The sequence below is a fragment of the Vicugna pacos genome, chromosome 1 (assembly GCF_048564905.1).
Source record: "Vicugna pacos chromosome 1, VicPac4, whole genome shotgun sequence".
Taxonomy (NCBI): domain Eukaryota; kingdom Metazoa; phylum Chordata; class Mammalia; order Artiodactyla; family Camelidae; genus Vicugna; species Vicugna pacos.
The window spans coordinates 5,148,653-5,169,197 of NC_132987.1; the positions used below are offsets into that span (position 1 = coordinate 5,148,653).

At 45.2% G+C, this 20,545-nt stretch overlaps 1 protein-coding gene and 1 long non-coding RNA gene across 5 annotated transcripts in view; one reads left to right on the forward strand and one right to left on the reverse strand.

The window, feature by feature from the left end:
- The window catches only part of PLCL2 (phospholipase C like 2), a 172,634-nt gene extending 153,441 nt beyond the window's left edge, over positions 1-19,193 (forward strand). For 3 of the 4 annotated variants that reach the window (XM_072946018.1, XM_072946074.1, XM_072945968.1), the window contains exons 6-7: positions 6,344-6,453; positions 18,332-19,193. In XM_072946018.1, coding sequence (XP_072802119.1) covers positions 6,344-6,453; positions 18,332-18,511 — 290 coding nt within the window. In that variant the 3' untranslated portion in view covers positions 18,512-19,193. Of the gene's footprint in view, positions 1-6,343; positions 6,454-7,113; positions 7,234-18,331 lie in introns of those variants that run through there. The other variant, XM_072946125.1, reaches the window with a different exon arrangement.
- LOC140688056 (uncharacterized) lies at positions 4,230-18,461 on the reverse strand. The gene is made up of 5 exons (XR_012062760.1): positions 18,286-18,461; positions 16,538-16,659; positions 5,737-5,891; positions 4,782-4,869; positions 4,230-4,667 (listed from the first exon to the last, which is right to left on the reverse strand). It is a non-coding gene; the product is annotated as an uncharacterized lncRNA (long non-coding RNA).
- Positions 19,194-20,545: the final 1,352 nt, after the last annotated feature.

Below are 20,545 nucleotides of genomic sequence, written 5' to 3' on the forward strand. Positions count from 1 at the left end.
GGTAAACTAATTTGGAAACAAATATTTGTATGTGAGCTTCAGTCACTAAAAAAAAAGTGGAATCTTGACTGTCTTGCCCGTGTCTGTCTGTTTGTCTGTCTCCCCCACTCCTTCCCTGTTTCTCTTTTCCTTCCTTCCTTCCTTTGATTAGAGTGGAGTTGGCAGTGTCACAATTCTGAGACTTCCGGAGATGCCCCTGGACTCATGGCCCTCTGACATCTGCTGGAGCCACTCCCATCTTGAGCATGACTTTCCGTCCCTCAGTCCCATCTCCCTGTCTCCCTAGTCTGGTTTTCCTCGGAGTGATCCTAGCCCTCTTGCGTGGGAAGCTTCTGGGTGCTTGCTAAACCTTCTGACTCAGAGTCCCCTGTGTTGGGGGGGATGGAGGGAAAGGCAGAAGACCTGCATTTTCAACCTGCACCTCCACGATTCTGTTGTCCACTCAGCTTTGAGATCCACGCTCCAGACTCCATGTGACTTTTCTGTGAAGCCTGTTCCCAGATCCTCTAAAAACTCCCCCGAAGCCACATTACCCATTCCCCCACATCACTCTTACAGTTGAGGCCCTGTGCTCTTAAAATTCGCAGATTGCTGTGACAGCCTCCTACCTGACCTCCCTGCCTCCGTTACTTTTTTTAAAATTTATTTTTATTGAAATATAGTTGATGTACAGTGTCGTGTTAGTTTTAGGTGTTTTGACTGATTGCAGCCAGGGATTCACCCCAGCTCCTGGTCCACCCCGAGCTCATCCTCCCACGGGTCAATGCCCCTCCTCCCCCCACCGCGGGGGCTCCAAACCCCTTCACTGTCCTCTGGCTCCGAACTCCACCACCTCACACTAATGAAAGAGCGAGGAATTCAAAGACAAAAGCAACTTAGCTTCTTTGTCAGGGGCAGGGGAAGGTGGCAGCTTAGTCTGAAAGTTTCTCCTCACCTGATTTTCACCAGTGACTTTAAAATTTGCTCTGCTCTTTGGGCAGAATGGTTTGACCTACAGGAGGAAAAGAGATGCTGCTTTTACATTTCTTAGTGAGATAAGGACTTTTTCCCTGGGCTCATGTGTCTTTGCTGAAAGTCATTTGGGAACTAGAGAGAAAGTTAGCTAGCCTGTAGCCCAGACAGGTTCTCTGTAGTCACTGCAGATGCGAAGCCTCTCTGTGACACGTTAGAGCAGATTTCCTGGTAGTTAGTTCAGTACCAAGGGAACAGTGCCATTCGCATCTTAGAGATATCATCACACTTGCTCATTACACGTGGACTGACCCAGGGCCGTGGCACAACCTCATTCTCCCCCCGCTGCGCTCCCTTAGGACTGGGTCAGTGCCCATCCGACAGCTCCTGCAACGTGGACCTCACAGCGTGACTGCTGGATCCACACAACCATCTCAAGAGCTCATGTTAGGGGCTGAGACTCTTACATAGAAAGGATGCATGAAGGGGAGGGTGTAGCTCAGTGGTTAAGAGCACATGCTTAGCATGCCTGAGGTCCTGGGTTCCATCCCCAGCACCTCCATAAAAATAACTAAATAAATAAACCTAATTACCCACCCGTGCAAAAAAAAAAAAAAAAAACCTCTACAAACAAAATAAATAAACTATTAAAAAAAAATAATGCATGATAGTTGGAAAACCCTGGGCCATTGATAGTCCAACCCTTTTCCTTCTGATTTCCCTGGGAAATCCTCTAGCTTCTCCCCAGGTTGTCAAGTCCCTGGCGAGTTCCGGTTTGTCTCCTCTGAATGTGTTCCCCGAAGTGTTTGGCCTGGGCTTTGTGCTCATGGGGGAGCAGTGAGAGGTACAAGCTTGACAACAGGTCAAGGTGAGAATCCTTTTATTTGCTGAAAAAATAAAATCAACAAACTGCATATCAGTGGGTTGGCAGAACATTTGCAAAGATGAATCTAGAAGTTAATAATGTAAAAATCTTTGTAAAGAGACAGATGTGTTACGTAGCAAACCAAGCAATGACATAACGAGGGGTCTAACAGTCTTGTTCACTTTTTAAAATCTGGGGTTTTATGTTTTTAATGTAACTTTCATTTTCAACTTATCACCTTTTTGTGCCCTTTTTTTTAAGGTAGTCAGTTTACAATCTGTCAATTTCTGGTACACAGCATAATGTTTCAGTAATACATACCCATACATATGTTCCTTTTTATATTCTTTTTCATTATAGGTTACTACAAGATAATGAATATAGCTCCCTGTGCTGTACAGTAGGACCTTTTTTTTTTTTAGTAGGACCTTTTTTTTAATCTATTTTATATACAGTAGTTAGTATCTACAAATCTCAAATTCCCAATTTATCCCTTCCCACCCCATTTCCCCTGTGGTAACCGTAAGTTTGTTTCCTATGTCTGTGAGTATGTTTCTGTTTTGTAAATAAGTTCATTTGTGTCTTTTTTTTTTTAGATTCCACATATAAGTGATATTATGTTATTTTTCTTTCTCTTTTGGGCTTACTTCACTTAATATAACATTCTCCAGGTCCATCCCTATTGCTGCAAATGGCATTATTTCATTCATTTTTATGGCTGAGTAGTATTCTACTGTATAAATACACCACATCTTCTTTATCCAGCCATCTGTCAATGGACATTTAGGTTGTTTCCATGTCTCAGCTACTGTAAATAGTGCTGCTGTGAACATTGGGGTGCATGTGTCTTTTCAAATTAGAGTTTTCTCCAGGATATATGCCCAGGAGTGGGATTGCTGGATCATAGGGTAAGTCTATTTTTAGTTTTTTAAGGAATCTCTATACTGCTTTCCATAGTGGCTGCACCAAACTACATTCCCACCAACAGTGCAGGAGAGTTTGTGCCCATTTTTAAAGAACTTCATTAATAACACATTTTTCACTTCCCTGTGGACTTTTATTGAATGACAGATATTTTAAGAGGGGGAAGAGAAGGGGATTTGCCCCTTTTTAGCAGACATGTAAAACATGAGCTCTTTAGACAGCCAAACCTGTTTCTTTCAATGTTTCCCCGTTTCATCCTCATCAATAGCATTTTTTATTATCTTGACTGTGTTTCGTCCTTGGGTTCTCAATCCTTTTCGGGGCAGCTTATTTTGTTGCTGCCTCTGGCCCCGTGTCCTTCTGAACTTTCTAAAAGCTGCTTTCTTAAAATCTGGGGTCGCTGCTTCTCCAAGCCCTGCATCCCCGCCCTCCTTCCGCAGTCCCATGCTTTGTTACCTGAAATTCTTTCTTGTCGGCTGGAGTGAAGCACGACGTGGTGGGCCTGGTCCTTGCCTCGCTGCCTTTGTGGTGATCGGATGCTCAGCAGGGCAGGACGAACCATCTGCCTCCAGAGCAGTGGGGCTTCCACACAGCCATTTGGGCAGTTGAAAAATCCCCCAGTTTTGTGATATTCCATCTCCGTGCCAGTTTTGAAATCTGCAACAAGAAAGCATCTTAAATAGCTCGCCTCTGGTCAGGCAGTTGTCCTGTGTAGTCCCGTGTGAGTGTCGCTTCCGTTTCCCTTCCCAGATGCTTTTTCTGTGCACCTCGGTCACCGTACAGGTGTGGACCTTCTCGTTACAGGGAGTCACCCCTCCTCCACCTCTCCTGTGTCTCTCCTCTTTCACCGTTCCAGTCCTGAATTCCATCTGCCAAAACTCTTGTAAGACTAGTGCTTCTTGACTATCAGAAATAGAAACATGAATATTAATGACTCATGTCCTGAAATCCAGATCATGCTGAAAAGCCAGCCCGTCAGGGCTTCACCTGGTCGTGATCTAGGAAGTGGGTCTGAATCAGCAAGGTACACGCCAGGGAGTCTCTCAGACCTGACCAGGGGACAAAGTATGTGTGTGTGTGTGTGCACGCATATGTGTGTCTGTGTGTTTTACTCTAACAGAAATCCTGGGTTTTAGAACATCATCGCTACCAACTCATGGTTATTATTTTTCTTTTTTCTTTTTTTGGTGTATTAAGCCAAGTACATCTAGTAAAAATCCGAACTAGATGTGGGGGTGTGGCCCCCTGGGAGAGCCAGGTCACCAGCAGCGTCGGGGAGGGTGTTTAGTGAACCAAGCTGGGGTGTTGGCAAAAGAGCTTTTGGAAGAGGAGGGTAGTCAGTGTGGTAGTTCCCTAGATAACATAATGAATTTTACTAGGTTGGTTTGTTTTTTTTTTTTGAAACCAGTGAGGTTCTTAAGCCTTATTAACATGACAGGAATTAGGCCCATAGTTTCTTTCAGGAGGGAAAAAAAATTGGAAGACACACTAAACCAGCAGGTTACTGTATTTATCGTGTGTGTGGCAGTCCCTGCTCTCCGTTGAAAGACACTCAGGAATAAAGATGCTGTCAGTCACTGTGTGAGGAGCTGCTTCAGAAAGGTTGCATAGAAGGAGAGTCAGAAATCCGGATGCCCAGCTGAACAGTGGACATATGAAGGTACACAGGAAACGTGAGAATTACAGCTGCTCCACGTTGTTTGTAATGGCCAAGGATTTGAAGCCGTGTCCACTGGTCCATCGGCAGGGGGCTGGTTAGTAAGCGCCGGCCCACCCACACGCTGGGGTCTGTGCAGCTGTTAGACAGACAGAGGGTGAGGACGAGCTCCATACACTGGATGGCGTGACGACCACATGTGTGACACGAGGCAGGTCTGCAGGGTGCTGCTTCTGTGCGAGAAACGGAGCACTGGACACAGAGACACATCTGCTTGGATTTTCAAGGAGAAACCAGGCTATGAGAGAAATTAAGAACTAATAAAAATGTATAAGGGGAGGGAGGGATGAGGGCAGAGGAGACCAGGAAGAAAGTCAGACTTACCTGAACACACCCTGGTATGTAGTTTGACTTTGGATTCGTGAGACAAAGTACATCCAAGAAAGCAAAAACATTTCCCACCCCAACACACCTACACAATGAAAAAAAAAAAAAAAGAAGGAAACACATGAACTGAATTGTACTTTGTTAGTGACAGAACTACGTGAAAAAAAAATTGTTCTGACTGTAGAACACTATTTTTACTGTACATTCTCAATGAGATATACACCAAGGACAAAAAAAAAAAACGAGTCGCAGAGTTTAAGTGTATTTAGCAGTCTTACTATTAGTTATGTGAATGTGGTTAGGAACGATTTTCTGTCTGAGAAAAGAAATAAGCGTAATTTTTTAAAATTATGTAAAAATCTTGCATACTTAAGTTTGAAGTACTACCAAGATCTTATTCTTCCCTTTAAAAAAAAAATATATCTATGTACCCAAGATCTGTTCAATAAAAAGACCTAAAAATCCATGAAAACTCAGTAACAGTGAGCACCCCCAGCCCCCAGATTGTGGCCTTTAAACACCATCCCCACTTGAAACATCCAGAGGCCCTTGGGGAAATGCCCCGTCCCAGATCTGGGATGAGAAATGTGCTGGCGAGTCTAGAATGTCGTGTGTCAGGAAGCAAGGGACGTATCAGAGGCCAGCCGGTGATTTCAAAAGGACATAGGAACCGGCCTGAAGGGTTCCCACTGGCCAGAGATGGAATAATTAACTGCAGGTGAATATGTAAAAAACCCATGAGTTGTAATGTCAAACAGGTAAAAGTCTGTCACCCCACTCTGCACTGAGACTACTTCGATTTACAGTGGGGAGCGTTCGCTGATGACGTCAGTTCTGGTGAAGAGTCACAGATGCAGAGTTAGGCTCTAGGGCTTTCCCCTCCCCTCCCCTCTACAGTAGGCCTCGGGATCTGCCCTCAGACCGACTCTTGCCGGGACAGGAAACACATTACTTTGCACTCTTCATCCCCAGTGGCCAACACCACGTCCTCAGCAGAGCTGAAATCCGCCTCTGAGGTTCCAGAGACCTGGGTTCTGGTCCAGCTCTTCCTCCTGCTCCGTCCACAGCCTCAGTCTCTGAACCTTCTGAGCCTCAGTTGCCTCATCTCTAAAATAAAACAACAATCACACGTGCCCTGACTGCCCTTCAGAAGCACGAGGAACGGTCGCCCCTCTCTAAGATCCTCCCGCCTTGCTGATGCCGTGAATTGTCAGTGTTCCCCCCATTGCTACATCCCTTTTTATTTTTGAATTTTTTAAAAATTCTACCATGTGTTTATTTATTTTTAACATTTTTAGGGGGGGATGTGATTTTCTTTTTAAAATTCATTTATTATTTTTAATGGAGGTGCTGGGGATTGAACCCAGGACCTTGTGCGCTAAGCGCGCGCTCTGCCCCTGAGCCACACACCCGCCCCACTGTACGGTCTTCAGCAGGCACTTCATGGGTTCCCGGTGGAGAGGGGAATCGTTTTCACTACGCCGAGGAGAATGAGTATCGCCGGTCCTTTCCACAGACCAGACGGGCAGTAACAGCCTGCGTCTTCTCGTTCCTTTCAGCCATGGAATTCCACGAGCACCTGCACAGCATAGGCACCAAGGAGGGGCTGAAGGAGCGCAAGCTGCAGAAGGCCGTGGAGAGCTTTACCTGGAACATCACCATCCTCAAGGTACGGTGCGCCAGCGCTGTTTGTTTCCAGCAGGTTTCGTCCCGTCGGCGGGACAGTTCCCGAGTGGCGCGTTACCAGCCGCTCAAGGGCGTGGTCACCGAGGTCCCGGGAGAGGTCTGCCCTCTGCAGGGGTCGGGGGTGGGGGGCGTCTGCGGGCACGGTAGCTGGGCAGTGCGGCTCACGGCGGGGGGGACCTGGGGACTGGAGCGGTCCGCACGCTGTGGATTCTGCCGAGAAGGGAGAGGACCTTGCCTTCCCTCCCCAAAGCCCTGTCGGGTTCGTCAGGGCAGCGGCCTTGTGTGAAACCGAGAACGCTGACTACAGAGGGATGCCTGGGAATTTGAACATGCTGGTCACTCAGATTTCATGCAGCACTTTAAAGTATAATCGCAGCCTAATGTCGCTGTGATCCCAGGGGAAAAAAAGGAAAGAATTGCGGGGGGCATATTCAGGAGAAATGGATAAAGGAATTGCCATTTGAAAGGAATTTTCCTTCAAGGGGAAAACCATCTGCATCTGCTTGTTCGCTTCTTTCCTTCTTTTCCTTTCAGTCTGTCTGTCCTTCCCTCCTTTCCTTTTGCCTTTCTGTCTCAGAATGACCATTTTAAAAGAATTGAGTTTTATTACTTTCATTATAAAAGTAATGTATTTTCGTTGTAGAAAATGTCAGAACAGCACAACCAGAGGTAAACGTGGCCCTACCGTCCAGCGGTCTTTTGCTCTGCAGTCTCCCGGCTTTTCTCTGTGTGGTTATATAACATGACGTGATTTGTAAAACAACATTGTGTCTGTGCCTCAGAACTTTTGTGAGTTTTGTCTCAGTGGTCTTTACTTTTCTTTGTCAGTGTTTGGGACCTTGAATAATAATAACACAGAAGCATTATTTCACTCTAGACCTTGGACAGCTAAATGTAAAATGACTCTCTGGTCCACCCTCCAAACTTTCTGCTCGGTTGAATTCAAAACTGTGAGGACGTTACCACAGCTGCCTCTTTGAGTTTCTCTGTTCCCCTTCAAGGCAAAAGATCCATGCTGCAGCTGACAGCAGTTTTCTGGTTTAATTAAATAAAAAGTCACCCTTCCAGAGCTGGCCAGCTTGCATTGCCTCGTGTTAAGCCCCTACTCAGTTTTATAATTAAAATCATTTTTAAAATTTTTTGGTGGGGGAGGCAATTAGGATTGATTGATTGTTTGATTGATTGGAGGCACTGGGGATTGAACACAGGACCTGGTGACTGTTTTTAAATCGCTAGATCTTCTGCTTAGTATGTAACTGATCATTTGCAGTTCAGTAAACAGCAGATGCAAAAACTGACAATGAGGAGGAATTTGACTTTCCTACTTGCTGACTCCATGTCAACCAGAAGTGGGGGATACGCTACAAATTTCCTGCAACCCTAAGGAAAAAAAGAGCACAGCAATTTATGGCCCTGTGGTAGGAACGGATGCCCATTTAGCTTTTATTTTATTATGGGCAAAAACAGGCTGAGGGAGCACCCTTTCATCTGTCAGCCATCCATGCTGCTCGTTCTGGCCCAGGATCCAGCAGCCTGGGCGTCACCTGGGAGCTTGTTCAAAATGCAGACTCCCCCCACCACCACAAGGCCTGCTGAGTCAGAATCTGCGTTTTAATAAGATCCTGGGGGATTCTTATGCACATTAAAGTTTGAGAAGCCCTGGGCCAAGAGCCACCAGAAATGGGAGCCTGGCCCACATATTAATGAAAGACAGCTGACGTGAAGTAGAAATTTAGAAAGAACAAAACTAAACCAAACAGCTACACCGAGGAAATGAATTTTCTTTTGCATTATGTCGGGGAGAGAGAATTAACACCTCAGACTTATGTTCATATGGGAACAGACGCATCGAATAGGGTGACAGATCTTTGTCAGGCGCCTAGGACGGTGTTTGCTGCAGGCGATGCTGGAGTCTGGGGCAGCCCGGGCGACAAGCGGGGAAGAGCTGGAGAGAGGGGTATGTCTCTGCTGTTCGAGGGAAGGGCTTTTCTCACTGCTGCACATTTCACAGATTTAAACTTTCTAGGGAAGAATCCGCGCCCACGGAGTCCCGGTCAGGAACGCGGGTCAGAGTTGAGCTCCCCGCCTTTCCCGGCCAGAGGGGATGGAGTCCCGTGAGTCCCCATCGCCACTTGTCCTTTTCGCTGAGCTCGGAGAGGGTCGGCCCTCCAGGGCCCCGTGTGGTGTGCGGTGGGCAGCAGGTGCCTCGTGATGGCGGGGAGGCTTGGGGAAGGCTCCAGGTGATGCTGGATGTGGAGAGCAGACAGGAGGCTGTGCTGAGGGGGGCCTGAAGCTGAGGCCAGACACAGGGATTATCTGGGCGCTTAAAATGGGGCCTCCTGAGCCCCACCCCAGACCTTTGGGGTCAGACTCTTGGGGATGGACACAGGAATCTGCCTGTTAGGGATTCTGAGGGACCCTAAAGAAAACCAAGTACCACTGCCCTGGAATCGAATCAGAAGTACCTTTCCCTGTGCATCACCCCACTCATTTGAACAACGAAGGAGGCGTGGGACATAGGATTTACTGTCAAAAGAGGGACTGTCCAGGCAGATGGGTGACCCGTTGTCACTCGCAGAGCAGGCAGCCCGCCAGAAACCCCTTTCGTCCAAGCATATCCAGCCCAGTTTTAGTTTTTCCAGTTTTAAGAATTGCTGTAAAATGCAGAAATGAACCAAGGAGAAGTATCATCCTCGATCACCACACCCAGAACCACCCAGTTAATATTTTTGCATATTTACTTCGTTATTTTTTCTTTGAATAAAAACCATTTATTTTTGTAAATACATCTTCATTACAAAGAACTTTTTTTAGTGAAGTATAGTTAATTTGCAGTGTTGTGTTAGTTTCTGGTGTACGGCATAGTGATTCAGTTATACATGTATATATTCTTTTTCATATTCTACAGTAGGACCTTGTTGCTTATCTATTTTATGTATATACTAATTTGTAATTAATCCCAAACTCCTAATTTATATCTCCCCCCTCTCCTCCCCAACTGATAACCAGAAGTTTGTTCTCTGTGAGTCTGTTTCTGTTTTGTAAATAAGTTCATTTGTGTCATTTTTTGGACTCCACATATAAATGATATCATATGGTATTTTTGTTTCTTTCTCTGACTTACTTCATTTAGTATGATAATCTCTAGGTCCATCCATGTTGCTGCAAATGACATTATTTCACTCTTTTTGATGGCTGAGTAGTATTCCATTGCATGCATATACATATATATATACACACACACATACATACATATACGCCACAACTTTTTTATCCAGTCATCTGTTGATGGGCATTTAGGTTGGTTCCATGTCTTGGCTACTGTAAACAGTGTTGCTATGAACATTGAGGTGCGTGTGTCTTTTCAAGTTAGAGTTCCCTATGGATATTGATGGATCATATGGTAAATCTATTTGGAGCTTTTTAAGGAACCTCCATACTGTTCTCTATGGTGGCTGCACAAATTTGCATTCCCACCAGCAGTGTAGGAGGGGTCCCTTTTCTATACCCTCTCTAGCATTTATTATTTGTAGACTTTTGAATGATGGCCATTCTGACTGGTATGAGGTGATACCTCATTGTACATTTCTCTGCTAATGAGGGATATTAAACATTTTTTCATGTGCCTATTGGCCACCTGTATGTCTTCTTTGGAGAAATGTCTGGGTCTTCTGCCTGTTTTTGCTTGGGTTGCTTGTTTGTTATTAAGTTGTATGAGCTGTTCATATATTCTGGAAATTGTGCCTTTGTCAGTTGCATCATTTGCAAATATTTCTCCCATTTCATTGGGTGTGTTTTCATTTGTGTTTATGGTTTCCTTAGCTATACAAAAGCTTATGTTTAATTAGGTCTTACTTGTTTATTTTTGCTTTTATTTCTGTTGCCTTGGGAGACTGACCTAGGAAAAGTTTGCTACTATTTATATCAGAGAATGTTTTGCCTGTGTTCTCTTCTAGGAGGTGTATGGTGTCCTGTCTTATATTTAAGTCTTTAAGCCATTTTGAGTTTATTTTTGTGTGTGGTGTGAGGGAGTATTCTAACTTTATTTACATGCAGCTGCCCAGTTTTTCCAACACCACTTGCTGGAGAGACTGTCTTTTCTCCATTGTATTTTCTTGCCTCCTTTGTCAAAGATTAATTGACCATGCGTGTGTGGGTTTATTTCTGGGCTCTCTATTCTGTTCCATTGATCCATGTGTCTGTTTTTATGCCAATACCACACTGTTTTGCTGTAGCTCTGTAGTATTGTCTCAAGTCTGAGAGGGATTATGCCTCCAGCTTCGTTATGAAGAACTTTTTTTTTAATGTAGAAAAGGTAAGTTTTAAAATGACCTCTGATCCTCCCTCTGATAAAGAATTATTATATAAATGTATTAAATATTATTAAATTATCAAATTATTAAATATTATTAAAAAATTATTAAATGACTTTATTCCAGGAACCTTTTCATGTGCATGTGGGTGGATGGAAATACATTTTATTGATTCTGAGTCGTATTTTTCACATCTTTGATATTCATGTGTATCTTTTAATCCATGGCATCTATGCATCGTGTCCTACTTAAATTGGCAGTGATTTTCTTCCTTAGTGGTATATAAAATGGTATGTCTCACAGGCACTAGTGTCTTGTGAATGAGGTATACTAGTAGATAGAATGCTACTATAATGCTCTATTTAATTTTTTTTAAAGTACTAACTTTCACTTAACAGGAAAAAAGCAAACCATAAAGAGACTAAATTAATTGCTGACCAATTTTTATTTTAAGGGATATTTATTTCCTAGAAAATCCCTCTTGAGTATAAGAGATTCTGAAAAATATTAATTGGAGTCATTTTATTGGGTTCTCTGAAAGCTACGCATTTCAATTATAAGCTTTGTTGGGTTGACCCTCTGCTGTGAAAGATGAAAATATTTGCACTAATATTTCTGGATGGGGAGTTAGGCATATTGTTAGTTTTCCATTGTCTGGGTTTAAATATCCCCAGCTCGTCACAGGACTGTAATTCCCACGTTGCTTGCTGTAAGTTCAATATTTAAATTGGTTCACTGTCACTGCCAGTCCCAGACATCACCCATGCTTTTCTGCAGACAGAGGGTGTGGCAGAGAAACAAGAGAAGTCTCACCTGGGGTCATAGACAGCCTTTGTCTGGACACTTGGGCCCAGCTTTCTCAGAGTTTGTAACCATCCTGTTCTAGACTTTCTGCTGCATAACTGGGGAGGTGGGGTGAAGTCCACCCCCACGGGCTTCTGAGAGCTTCTTTAATTCATAAGCCAGCCCTCAAGACCTCGCAACTATTAGTCAAACCAGCACCATTCTTTTTTTTTGGATCAGCTTTATTGAGGTATCATTTGCATAAAATAAAATTCACCAATTTTAACGGTGCCATTCAAGGAATTCTGACAGCTGTATACAGTCGTGCCACCCCCACAGTGATGACAGAGCACTTCCGTCACCCCTATAAATTCCTTGTTCCCCTTTATTAGTAAACCACCCCCACCTTGCCAGCCACTGCTCTGCTCTGTCTCTGCAGTTTTACCCGTCTCAGAAAAGCCTTGTACGTGGACTCATGGAGTGGAGGCCTGTGCGTTCTGCAGGACTCTCCTGAGCGTCATCCAAGCTGATGTGTGTTTCAGTGAGCTTGAACCACACTCTGTTCGTACAGTCACTGCTTAACACACTTGGGTTGTTCCCAGTTTTTAGCTACTAGGAGTGAAGCTGCGATGAACATTCACCTACCCGTCTTTGTGTGGACACATATTTTTATTTTTCTTGAGTCAATACCTATGAGTAGACTCGCTGGGTCATATGGTGAGTGAGCGTCAGACCTTATAAGAAATTGCCAAACTGCTTTACGAACTGTTGCATTTTGTATCCCCCGGCAGTGCTGTGAGCGGTCCAGTTACTCCACACCCATGGCAACATTTGCTCTTGTCGGTGTAGCCAGCCTAGTAAGTGTATAGAGGTTGAATATCTTTTTTGTTTGGGGTTGTTTTTTTTTTAAGTTTTTAAAAGAAGATTATGAAGGGCTTTAGTGTGGTTTTCTTTGTTTCTTCTGCTTAGAGGGTTTTTATTTTTCTTGAGATTTTTCTAGATGTGGGTTTATAGTTTTCATCCAATTTGGGGATTTTTCAGCCATTGTGTCTTTAAATTTTTTTCCGTTTTACCCCTTCTCTCTTCTTCTGTAAGTCCATTTATACACATGCACTGCTTGATACTGTCCTGCAAGTTGCAGATGCACACTGCTTACTTGTTTTCAGGCCTTTTTTCTGTTTTCTTTAATAGTTTCTATTGCTACATCTTTGAGCAATATTGCTGTCTCTTCTACAGCATCTAATCCGACATTAATCCTAGGTGGTGGGGTTTTCATTTTGAATTTCCCCGCTTCTCCTTTGTACTTTCTAGAACATGTATGATGTTTACAGTATAGGGCTCCCTGCCCCCCACCTCGTACCCGCTGGGCCTGAGCTCCAGGCTGTGTCCCCAGCTGCACGGGGCTGCGGGGCCCTGTCTGGGCTCCACCCTCCCCACGCTGCAGCCTGGAGGCTCTCCGTGTGATGGGCTGGGCCTCGGGTCCGCAGCCCTTCTCCCAGGGCTCACTGCCTTGCTCTGCACAGACATCACTGCTGTGTTCTATCCAGTTGTATCTGCCTCATTCCTAACTTTCCTGTCCCCTCTTCTCCATCACTCAGAAGTAAAACTCGAAAGACAGACACTCAGTTGGTTGGCTATTAGAATTTTTATGAATTGCCAGTGTGAGTTTTCTGAGTTTCATTAAATTATGTTCTACCCCTTTCTTTGTGTGGCTGCTGCTTGTGTGTGTGTGTGTGTGTGTGTGTGAGAGAGAGAGAGCGAGCGAGCCGGTTTCTTTTTGCTCATTTCACAAGGAACATGGGAAGGAAATTGTGTCGTGTGTTTTGAACGCACCAACTCCATCCAGATGTTCGGTGACTTTGTTTTCCCGGTGCTGATCACTTGCACTGTTTCTATGTAGGGCCATTCCTAAAACAGAGGGTCCTGCGGTAACTGTTACAGGCTCTGTTTTTGGTGAGGAGCAGAAACTCAACTAAGAGAAGACACGGCTTACCCCGGGCGTCGTGAGGGGGACGGTATCTCAGGGAAACTGGAGCTTCTGACGCTGTATAAGTTGCTCTCGTCTTGGCCTGGCCCTGACTGTACCTTCGAAGGTCTTCTTTCCAGGACTACTTGTATCCCCTAGTCCGCATTCTAAGGAGAACTCCGGGGGGCTCAGCCTGTCCCTGCAGCCCCAGCCCATGGCATCCAGGAAGGGCCTGTCACCCCACACAAACACAGCCCCCTCTGGGCTGCGTCATCATCTGTTGCTGGGGGACAGACCATACCACAGCTGGTGGCTCAGTCCTCAGGGTGCTGTGGCTCCGGCCACTCACAGGGCTGGGCCTGGAGCACCAGGAAGGCTTCCCTCCTGGGACCGGCTGCTCCTCTGGGCAGCTGCAAGGGCTGGTTTCTCTCCCCGTGGGGCTCACCGCCGGTAAGTCCAGCGCCAGCTTCTCCTTGGGGCTGCTGGGCCCCTAGAAAGTAAGGCTTCGCAAGGTCATGGCCTCACCTCCTCCAGGTGATCAAAGCACATCGAGGCCAGTCCAGGTTCAAGGGCGAGGAAAGCGTGCCTGGACAGGGATGGAAGGCGTCCCTGGTGGCCGTGTTCACAGGAGCAGACGCTGTGGACGAAGCGGTTTCCCTTCAGAGGTGGGGAGACACCTCAGGCCAGCCTGCTTTCCTGCCAGGTGCTTGTCTCATGTTCTGTCACAGTCTGCAGCCCCTCATGGCTGCCGGCAGTGGCGCAGACTGGCCTCATCCCCTCCTCTTCATCCCCGTCTGTATGTGGGGACTGTTGCATCTCCCCCAAACCTCCCTGACTCAGGATGAGGCGGCTTCTGGTCCCTCCCCGGAGGGTTATGTTGATTTTCTACAACATTTCCTTCCATACTTGGTTTTACAGCAAATTTGCTCAAAAATACTTAAGAATACTATTTTCTACAAAGTTTGCATCTATCATCCATTGCATTCCATACCATCTCCAATGAATGATTCCTTAAGTATTCTGGAGAAGATGGCCAATAGTTGACATTATTTCAGTTTAGATTTCCCAGGGTTAGTGGGCTCAGGAGGTGTGTTAGCATGTTCTCCAGCGGTGTTAGCGATGCTTGACCTGCACTATTCCAGCTGACTGCAGGAGGGCACCGAGCTGGGCTTTGCATGTGGTTACTGGGTGGGTCCTTCCTTCCTTTCCGGCTGTCCTCTCCTTCCCCCCCCCGCGCCCCCCACCCCAGCTTTTGCACAGCAAAGGAAACCATAAACAAAAGGAAAAGACAACCTACAGAATGGGAGAAAATATTTGCAAACAATGCAACTGACAAGGGCTAATTTCCAGAATATAAAAACAGCTCATACAACTCAATAACAAAAAAACAAACAACCCAATCAAACAAGCAGTTCTCCAGTGAAGACATACAAATGTCAAAAGGCACATGAAAAAAATGCTCAGTATCGCTAATTATCAGAGAAATGCAAATCAAAACTACAGTGAGGAACCACCTCACACCAGTCAGAATGGCCATCATTCAAAAGTCCACAAATGATAAATGCTGGAGAGGGTGGGGAGAAAAGGGAACCCTCCTCCACTGCTGGTGGGAATGCAGTTTGGTGCAGCCACTGTGGAATACAGTATGGAGATTCCTTAAAAACCTGAAACTAGACTTACCATATGATCCAGCAGTCCCACTCCTGGGCACATATACAATAGGCAAGACATGGAAGCAACCTAAATGTCCATCCACAGGTAACTGGATAAAGAAGTTGTGTGTATGTATGTATACATACACACACACACACACACACACACACACACACACACACACACACACACACACACACACACACACACACACACACACACACACACACACACACACACACACACACACACAGGAATACTACTCAATCTCAAAAGGAGAAAATAATGCCATTTGTAGCAACATGATGGATCTGGAGATTGTTATACTAAATGAAGTAAGCCAAAAAGAGAAAAAAAAAACCCTATCACTTATGTATGGAATCTTTACAAATAACACAAATGAACTTATTTTCAAAACAGAAACAGACTCACAGACAGAAAACATATGGTTACCAGGGTAGTGGAGGAGAGAGAGAAATTAGGAGTTTGGGATTAAAACAGGTTTTTTAAAAAAGATACTACTATATAGCACAGGGAACTATATTGAATATCCTGTAACAAATCATAATGGAAAAAAATTTGAAAAAGAACATATATATATAACAGTGTGTGTGTGTGTATAACTGAAGAATTGTGCTGTATACCTGAAACACAACATTGTAAATCAACTAGACTTCAGTAGGGAAAAAAAAATGAGCTCATAAGACACAAAAGCCCTGGAGGAAAGTTAAATGAATACCACTAAGGGAAAGAAGCCAGTTGGAAAAGGCTTCTTGTTGTATGTTGTCCGATCCCGGCTGTATGACATCCTGGGAGAGGCAAAGCTACTGAGTCAATAAAAAGTTGTTGCCAGAGGTTAGTGGGGAGGGAGGGGGGAAGAGGTGGGCACAGAAGATGTTTGGGGCCGTGGACCAGTCCATCTGATACTGCAGCTAATGGTGGACGTGCATCCTTATACATTTGTCAAAACCTATAGCATATACAACACCAAGACTGAGCCTGAATGTGAACCAGGGACTTTGGGTGGTAACGATGTGTCACTGTAGGTCCATCAGTGGTGACAGACGTACACTGTGGGGTAAGATGTCAGCAGTGGAGGAGCTTGTGCCTGGGTGGGGATGGGGGGATGTGGGAACCTCTGCATTTCCAGCTCAGTTTTGCTGTGAACCCAAAGCTATTCTAAAAAAAAAAAAACAAAATACAGCTTATTAAGTAATAATAATATTTGAAATGTTAAAGCACAAATATCTAGTTAAAATATCTTAATCATAAATGTATATAGCAGTCTTGCATGTGAGGGCAAATTCTTTAACAAGAAATTAGACTCTTGGCCCAGTGATGCTAATACTTACGCAGAAAGACCTCACAGCTTGTAAAATTCCAGCGTATGAGTTCAGCGAAGGATGAACACAGATGCAACTCTTTCCAGTTAAACGATGCAGTGGAACCATGTGTAGTCTCTCACGAAAGGCGTCTGTAAAGCGAGGAAATCATCTACCTTACGTGGGAAGCTGCAGCGCATGCCGTGTGTGCTTTCCAACCTCACGTGGCACAAGGCTGCGCTGCAGTTTGGTCTCCCACACAGCTGGATTTGCTTGTAGTCCAGCCGCTGCCGAGGTGAGTCCTCCCCCGCCACCCTCCGCAGCTGGCCCAGTTTTACCTGTGCAGGAGCACTTTAAAGGGGGTGCACACTGCAAGGCAGTTCAAAAAAAAACAAAAAAACAGAGGGAGAAAGAAGGGAGAGTACCAAGCATGGGGGTACGGCAAAGAAAAGTCAAATCCAAAGGCAAACCATGTCTGACAGAGCATCATAAAGACAGTAACAGAATAAATCAGCGCCCAAGAGCATGAACAGAACAGTGAGCAAGGAAGGAGGGTGACCGTGAAGGAGAAAGAACCGGGGGAGGAAGCAGCTCAGACACAGGGAGGGAGGAAGGAGCGAAGAACAAGAGAGGAGTGCTGGGACTTGGACCAGCGGGGCTTCACATCCCTTCTGTCGGGCCTCTTGGAATCCTTGCTGATGCACGGGCAGCTTTACCCCCCAGGGTAAACATTGGGCAGTGTCTGCGGACATCATGGTTGTCACACTGAGGGGGTCTTTGGTGGGTCAAGGCCAGGCATGCTACTAGGATGCACAAGACAGCCCCCACAGCCACCCATAACCCAGCAAAATAATTCTCTGGGCAAACTGTCGAGTGATGAGGTTGACAGACTGCCTTGGCCGGCAGCTCCCAGTCCAGGCTCCCAGTGACCGTGTTTCAGTCTACCCCCCACCCCCGTTTTCTGACCTGTATGCATGTTAGGCTGCACGTAAGTCAAATTGATGGTCACACCCCAGAAAAGAAATTAAAATTTGGCTAAGAGGGTTTATTCAAAGTAGAGAATGCTTTCTTCTATCCCTTCTCTTAACTAGAACTCGGTGAGGATCTGCTGCGTGCCTGTGACTGCCAGCGCCTGCCTTAAACGCAGAACTTGAGAGCGGCTTGTCAGGGCTGGGGACAGCAGGGGGATGGGGGTGGGTATGGGGGGGTGACTGCAGAGTCATAATAGAAGGGGATAGATTGTATTTGTGGTGATAAGTTAGCTCCCTGTGTTGACTGCACTGGCGGCTACGGGAATCTTCCCACTGGGTGAAATGGCATAAACCTGTACCGTGTCAGCTCCCTGGTTCTGGGTGTTGTACTAAACTTACGTAAGGTGGAACCAGTGGCAGAAATTTAGGACAGTGTACACAAGACCTCTCTGTACAATATTTGCATCCTTCTGTGCATTTATGCTTATTTCAGAATAAAAAGTTAAAGCAAAAAAAAAACTTAAAAGGAAAAATGCAAGACTGGCTGCACAATTAGGGAAAGATGTCACTCTAACCAGGGCAGATGGGAACGGTCAACACCCAGGACTGTCTACCAATGCATAAATGGAAAGGACTGAAAAGGCAACACACTCAGAGTATGGTGTGGAAAACTGGGAAAGCAGGCTTGTTTTTTAATTAAAAATGGACCTATTTGGATGTAGCGCCACTAAGAAATGAATATGCCCTTTTGTGGAACCAAAATATTTCTATTTCAGTGGAAGATCTCTATGGTCAAACTGTACCAACCAGGCATGGCTTAGCGAGCGCTGTCTAACTGCGTGTTTTGTTGCAGGGACAGGCGGACCTTCTGAAATACGCCAAGAACGAGACCTTGGAGAACCTGAAACAAATCCACTACGCTGCTGTTTCCTGTGGGCTGAATAAACCCGGCACAGAAAACGCCGACGTTCACAAGCCGCGCCGGAGCCTGGAAGTCATACCTGAAAAAGGAAACGACGAAACTGGAGAATGAGGGAACTTTCTCGAAATCATTTCAGAGCTGATCACTCCAGGACCAATCGTAGCCAAGTGGGACACTTGCTTTGCACTCACGAATGAAAATAATATTGGAGATTTTACAGCACAACTGGAACAGCCGATGACAGTCTGTGAAAACTGTGAATGTATTTAGCAGCCCTGCGTGTGAAGCCTAATAAACTCTTCAACTAGAAATTATATTCCTGGCCCAGATATGCTATATTTGTACACAAAGACATCCTAACTCAGTTGCAGTGTGAACCGCACACTGTCTCTCTACTAGTCACTCTAGTTCCATTGAGAAGCAAACGTTTTCCTAACTGAAAACAATGTCTTAAGATGGAAATGGATTGTACTGTCTAATGACTATTTATTGGGGAAAAGCCTACTCTGTGAGTTCTACTTTTGTATGACTGCCGGGGTCTCTGGGTCGCAGGTGACTGGGGTGGCAAGCCTGCTGAGCCACGGTTACTAAGGGAAGTGTGACTGTACAGCCTCCGTGAACTTGCGGAGCCGCCGGGGGGAGGCGGGGGCACCGCAGCCGGACGGGAGCTCCCGGCCGGAGTCACGTGCTGGGTACACGGATGATGTCCAAGTAGTCAACCTGGAAGCAACACACTGTACATAGTTTTTCATTGTACGGAGTAGTGTTCACATTAAAAAGATGTTTTATGATATTTCTCCAATAGCGGTGCGTGCATTTAATGAATGTTCAGTTTTCAAAACTTATGGTCCACGATGTTCTGTTCTGAAGAGCAGCCGATGACCTGGTGAACAGCTATCAAAGATAAGGTGCATTTTGCTTTCAGTCCAGTGGCCACGACTTGACACACTGGCAGCTTTCTGCCAAGCAAACCCACACGTCTCCCAGCGTCCCGGGTCTCACCGGAGTGACGTGTGCTTTAAAGTGGTGCCGACAGTCAGCAGACAACAGGTGCAGGTGCGGGCAGCTCTCCCCTGCCCGCTGAGTCTTTAGTCCAAGATTTTATTTTCTAAATCAATGATACTTTGTGCGATTTTTGCAAAGATCCTGGACATTGCTGCCTAATTAACTGCTTCTCCCAAACCAAACCGCTCTCCAATTTTGGGAGAGGAAAAGTGATCTAAATCTTCAAAAACTGCTTTTTGATGTGTCTATTTTCTTATCCAGGATTCAGGTAAGTGAGCCACATAACTATGTGGAATCTCCAGATTGGGGTCTCATGACTGATTTCCTCACAGTTAGGGAGATGCTCAGGCTCATATGTTAAATTTATTTCTGCCCAGACACCTAAACATCCTTTAAAAAAAAACAAAGACAACCCCTTTGCCCAGTTCTTGTCATCTGCATGCTGACACTGTGCTTAAATTAAGGTGTGCACTTCCACTGGCTCTTCGCTCAATGTCATTCCGGTTAAAAAATTTAAACCTCTCCGTTACATGGATAATAGTGCAGTTTCCTGCTCACACCAGACAGAAACCAGCCAGTAGCTTAGGCTTTTAGGTCTGAAATGAACACTACACAGGATTTTTTTTTTAAAAATAGCCCTCCAAAAACAAATAGAAAAAAAAGAAATCAAAAGTTGATTTACAGACTGAGAAAATAATATGTAATTTAGATTATTGTTAACAATCTTTGACCTTGACAGGCAAGTAAACAATATTCAATTTAAAGTAAAAATCCAGAAATCCTAAAAAAAAAAAACAAGATTTTTAAAATAAAACAAAATTGAAGAAAAATGCTGCATTTATAGTAATGGCAGGCATTATCTAATATGTGACTTGAATGACTCTGAGAGAAGGCACATGTAATTTGCTGTGGTTCATGCCAGCTTTCAGACTCATCAAACTCAAGAACTGAAGGAGCCTGTGAGATCAGTGGTTCCACCGGACACATCCTCTCCCAGATGCAGACATCGCAGACAAGAGCAATAAAAGGCACAGCCTGGGGTCACAAAGTCTGTTAGGGGGAGTGACCCAGCCCAAGGTTTGCTCCAGTTTTCTGAGCTGAAAGAAAATAAATAAATAAATAAAGCAACCTTCCTTTGAC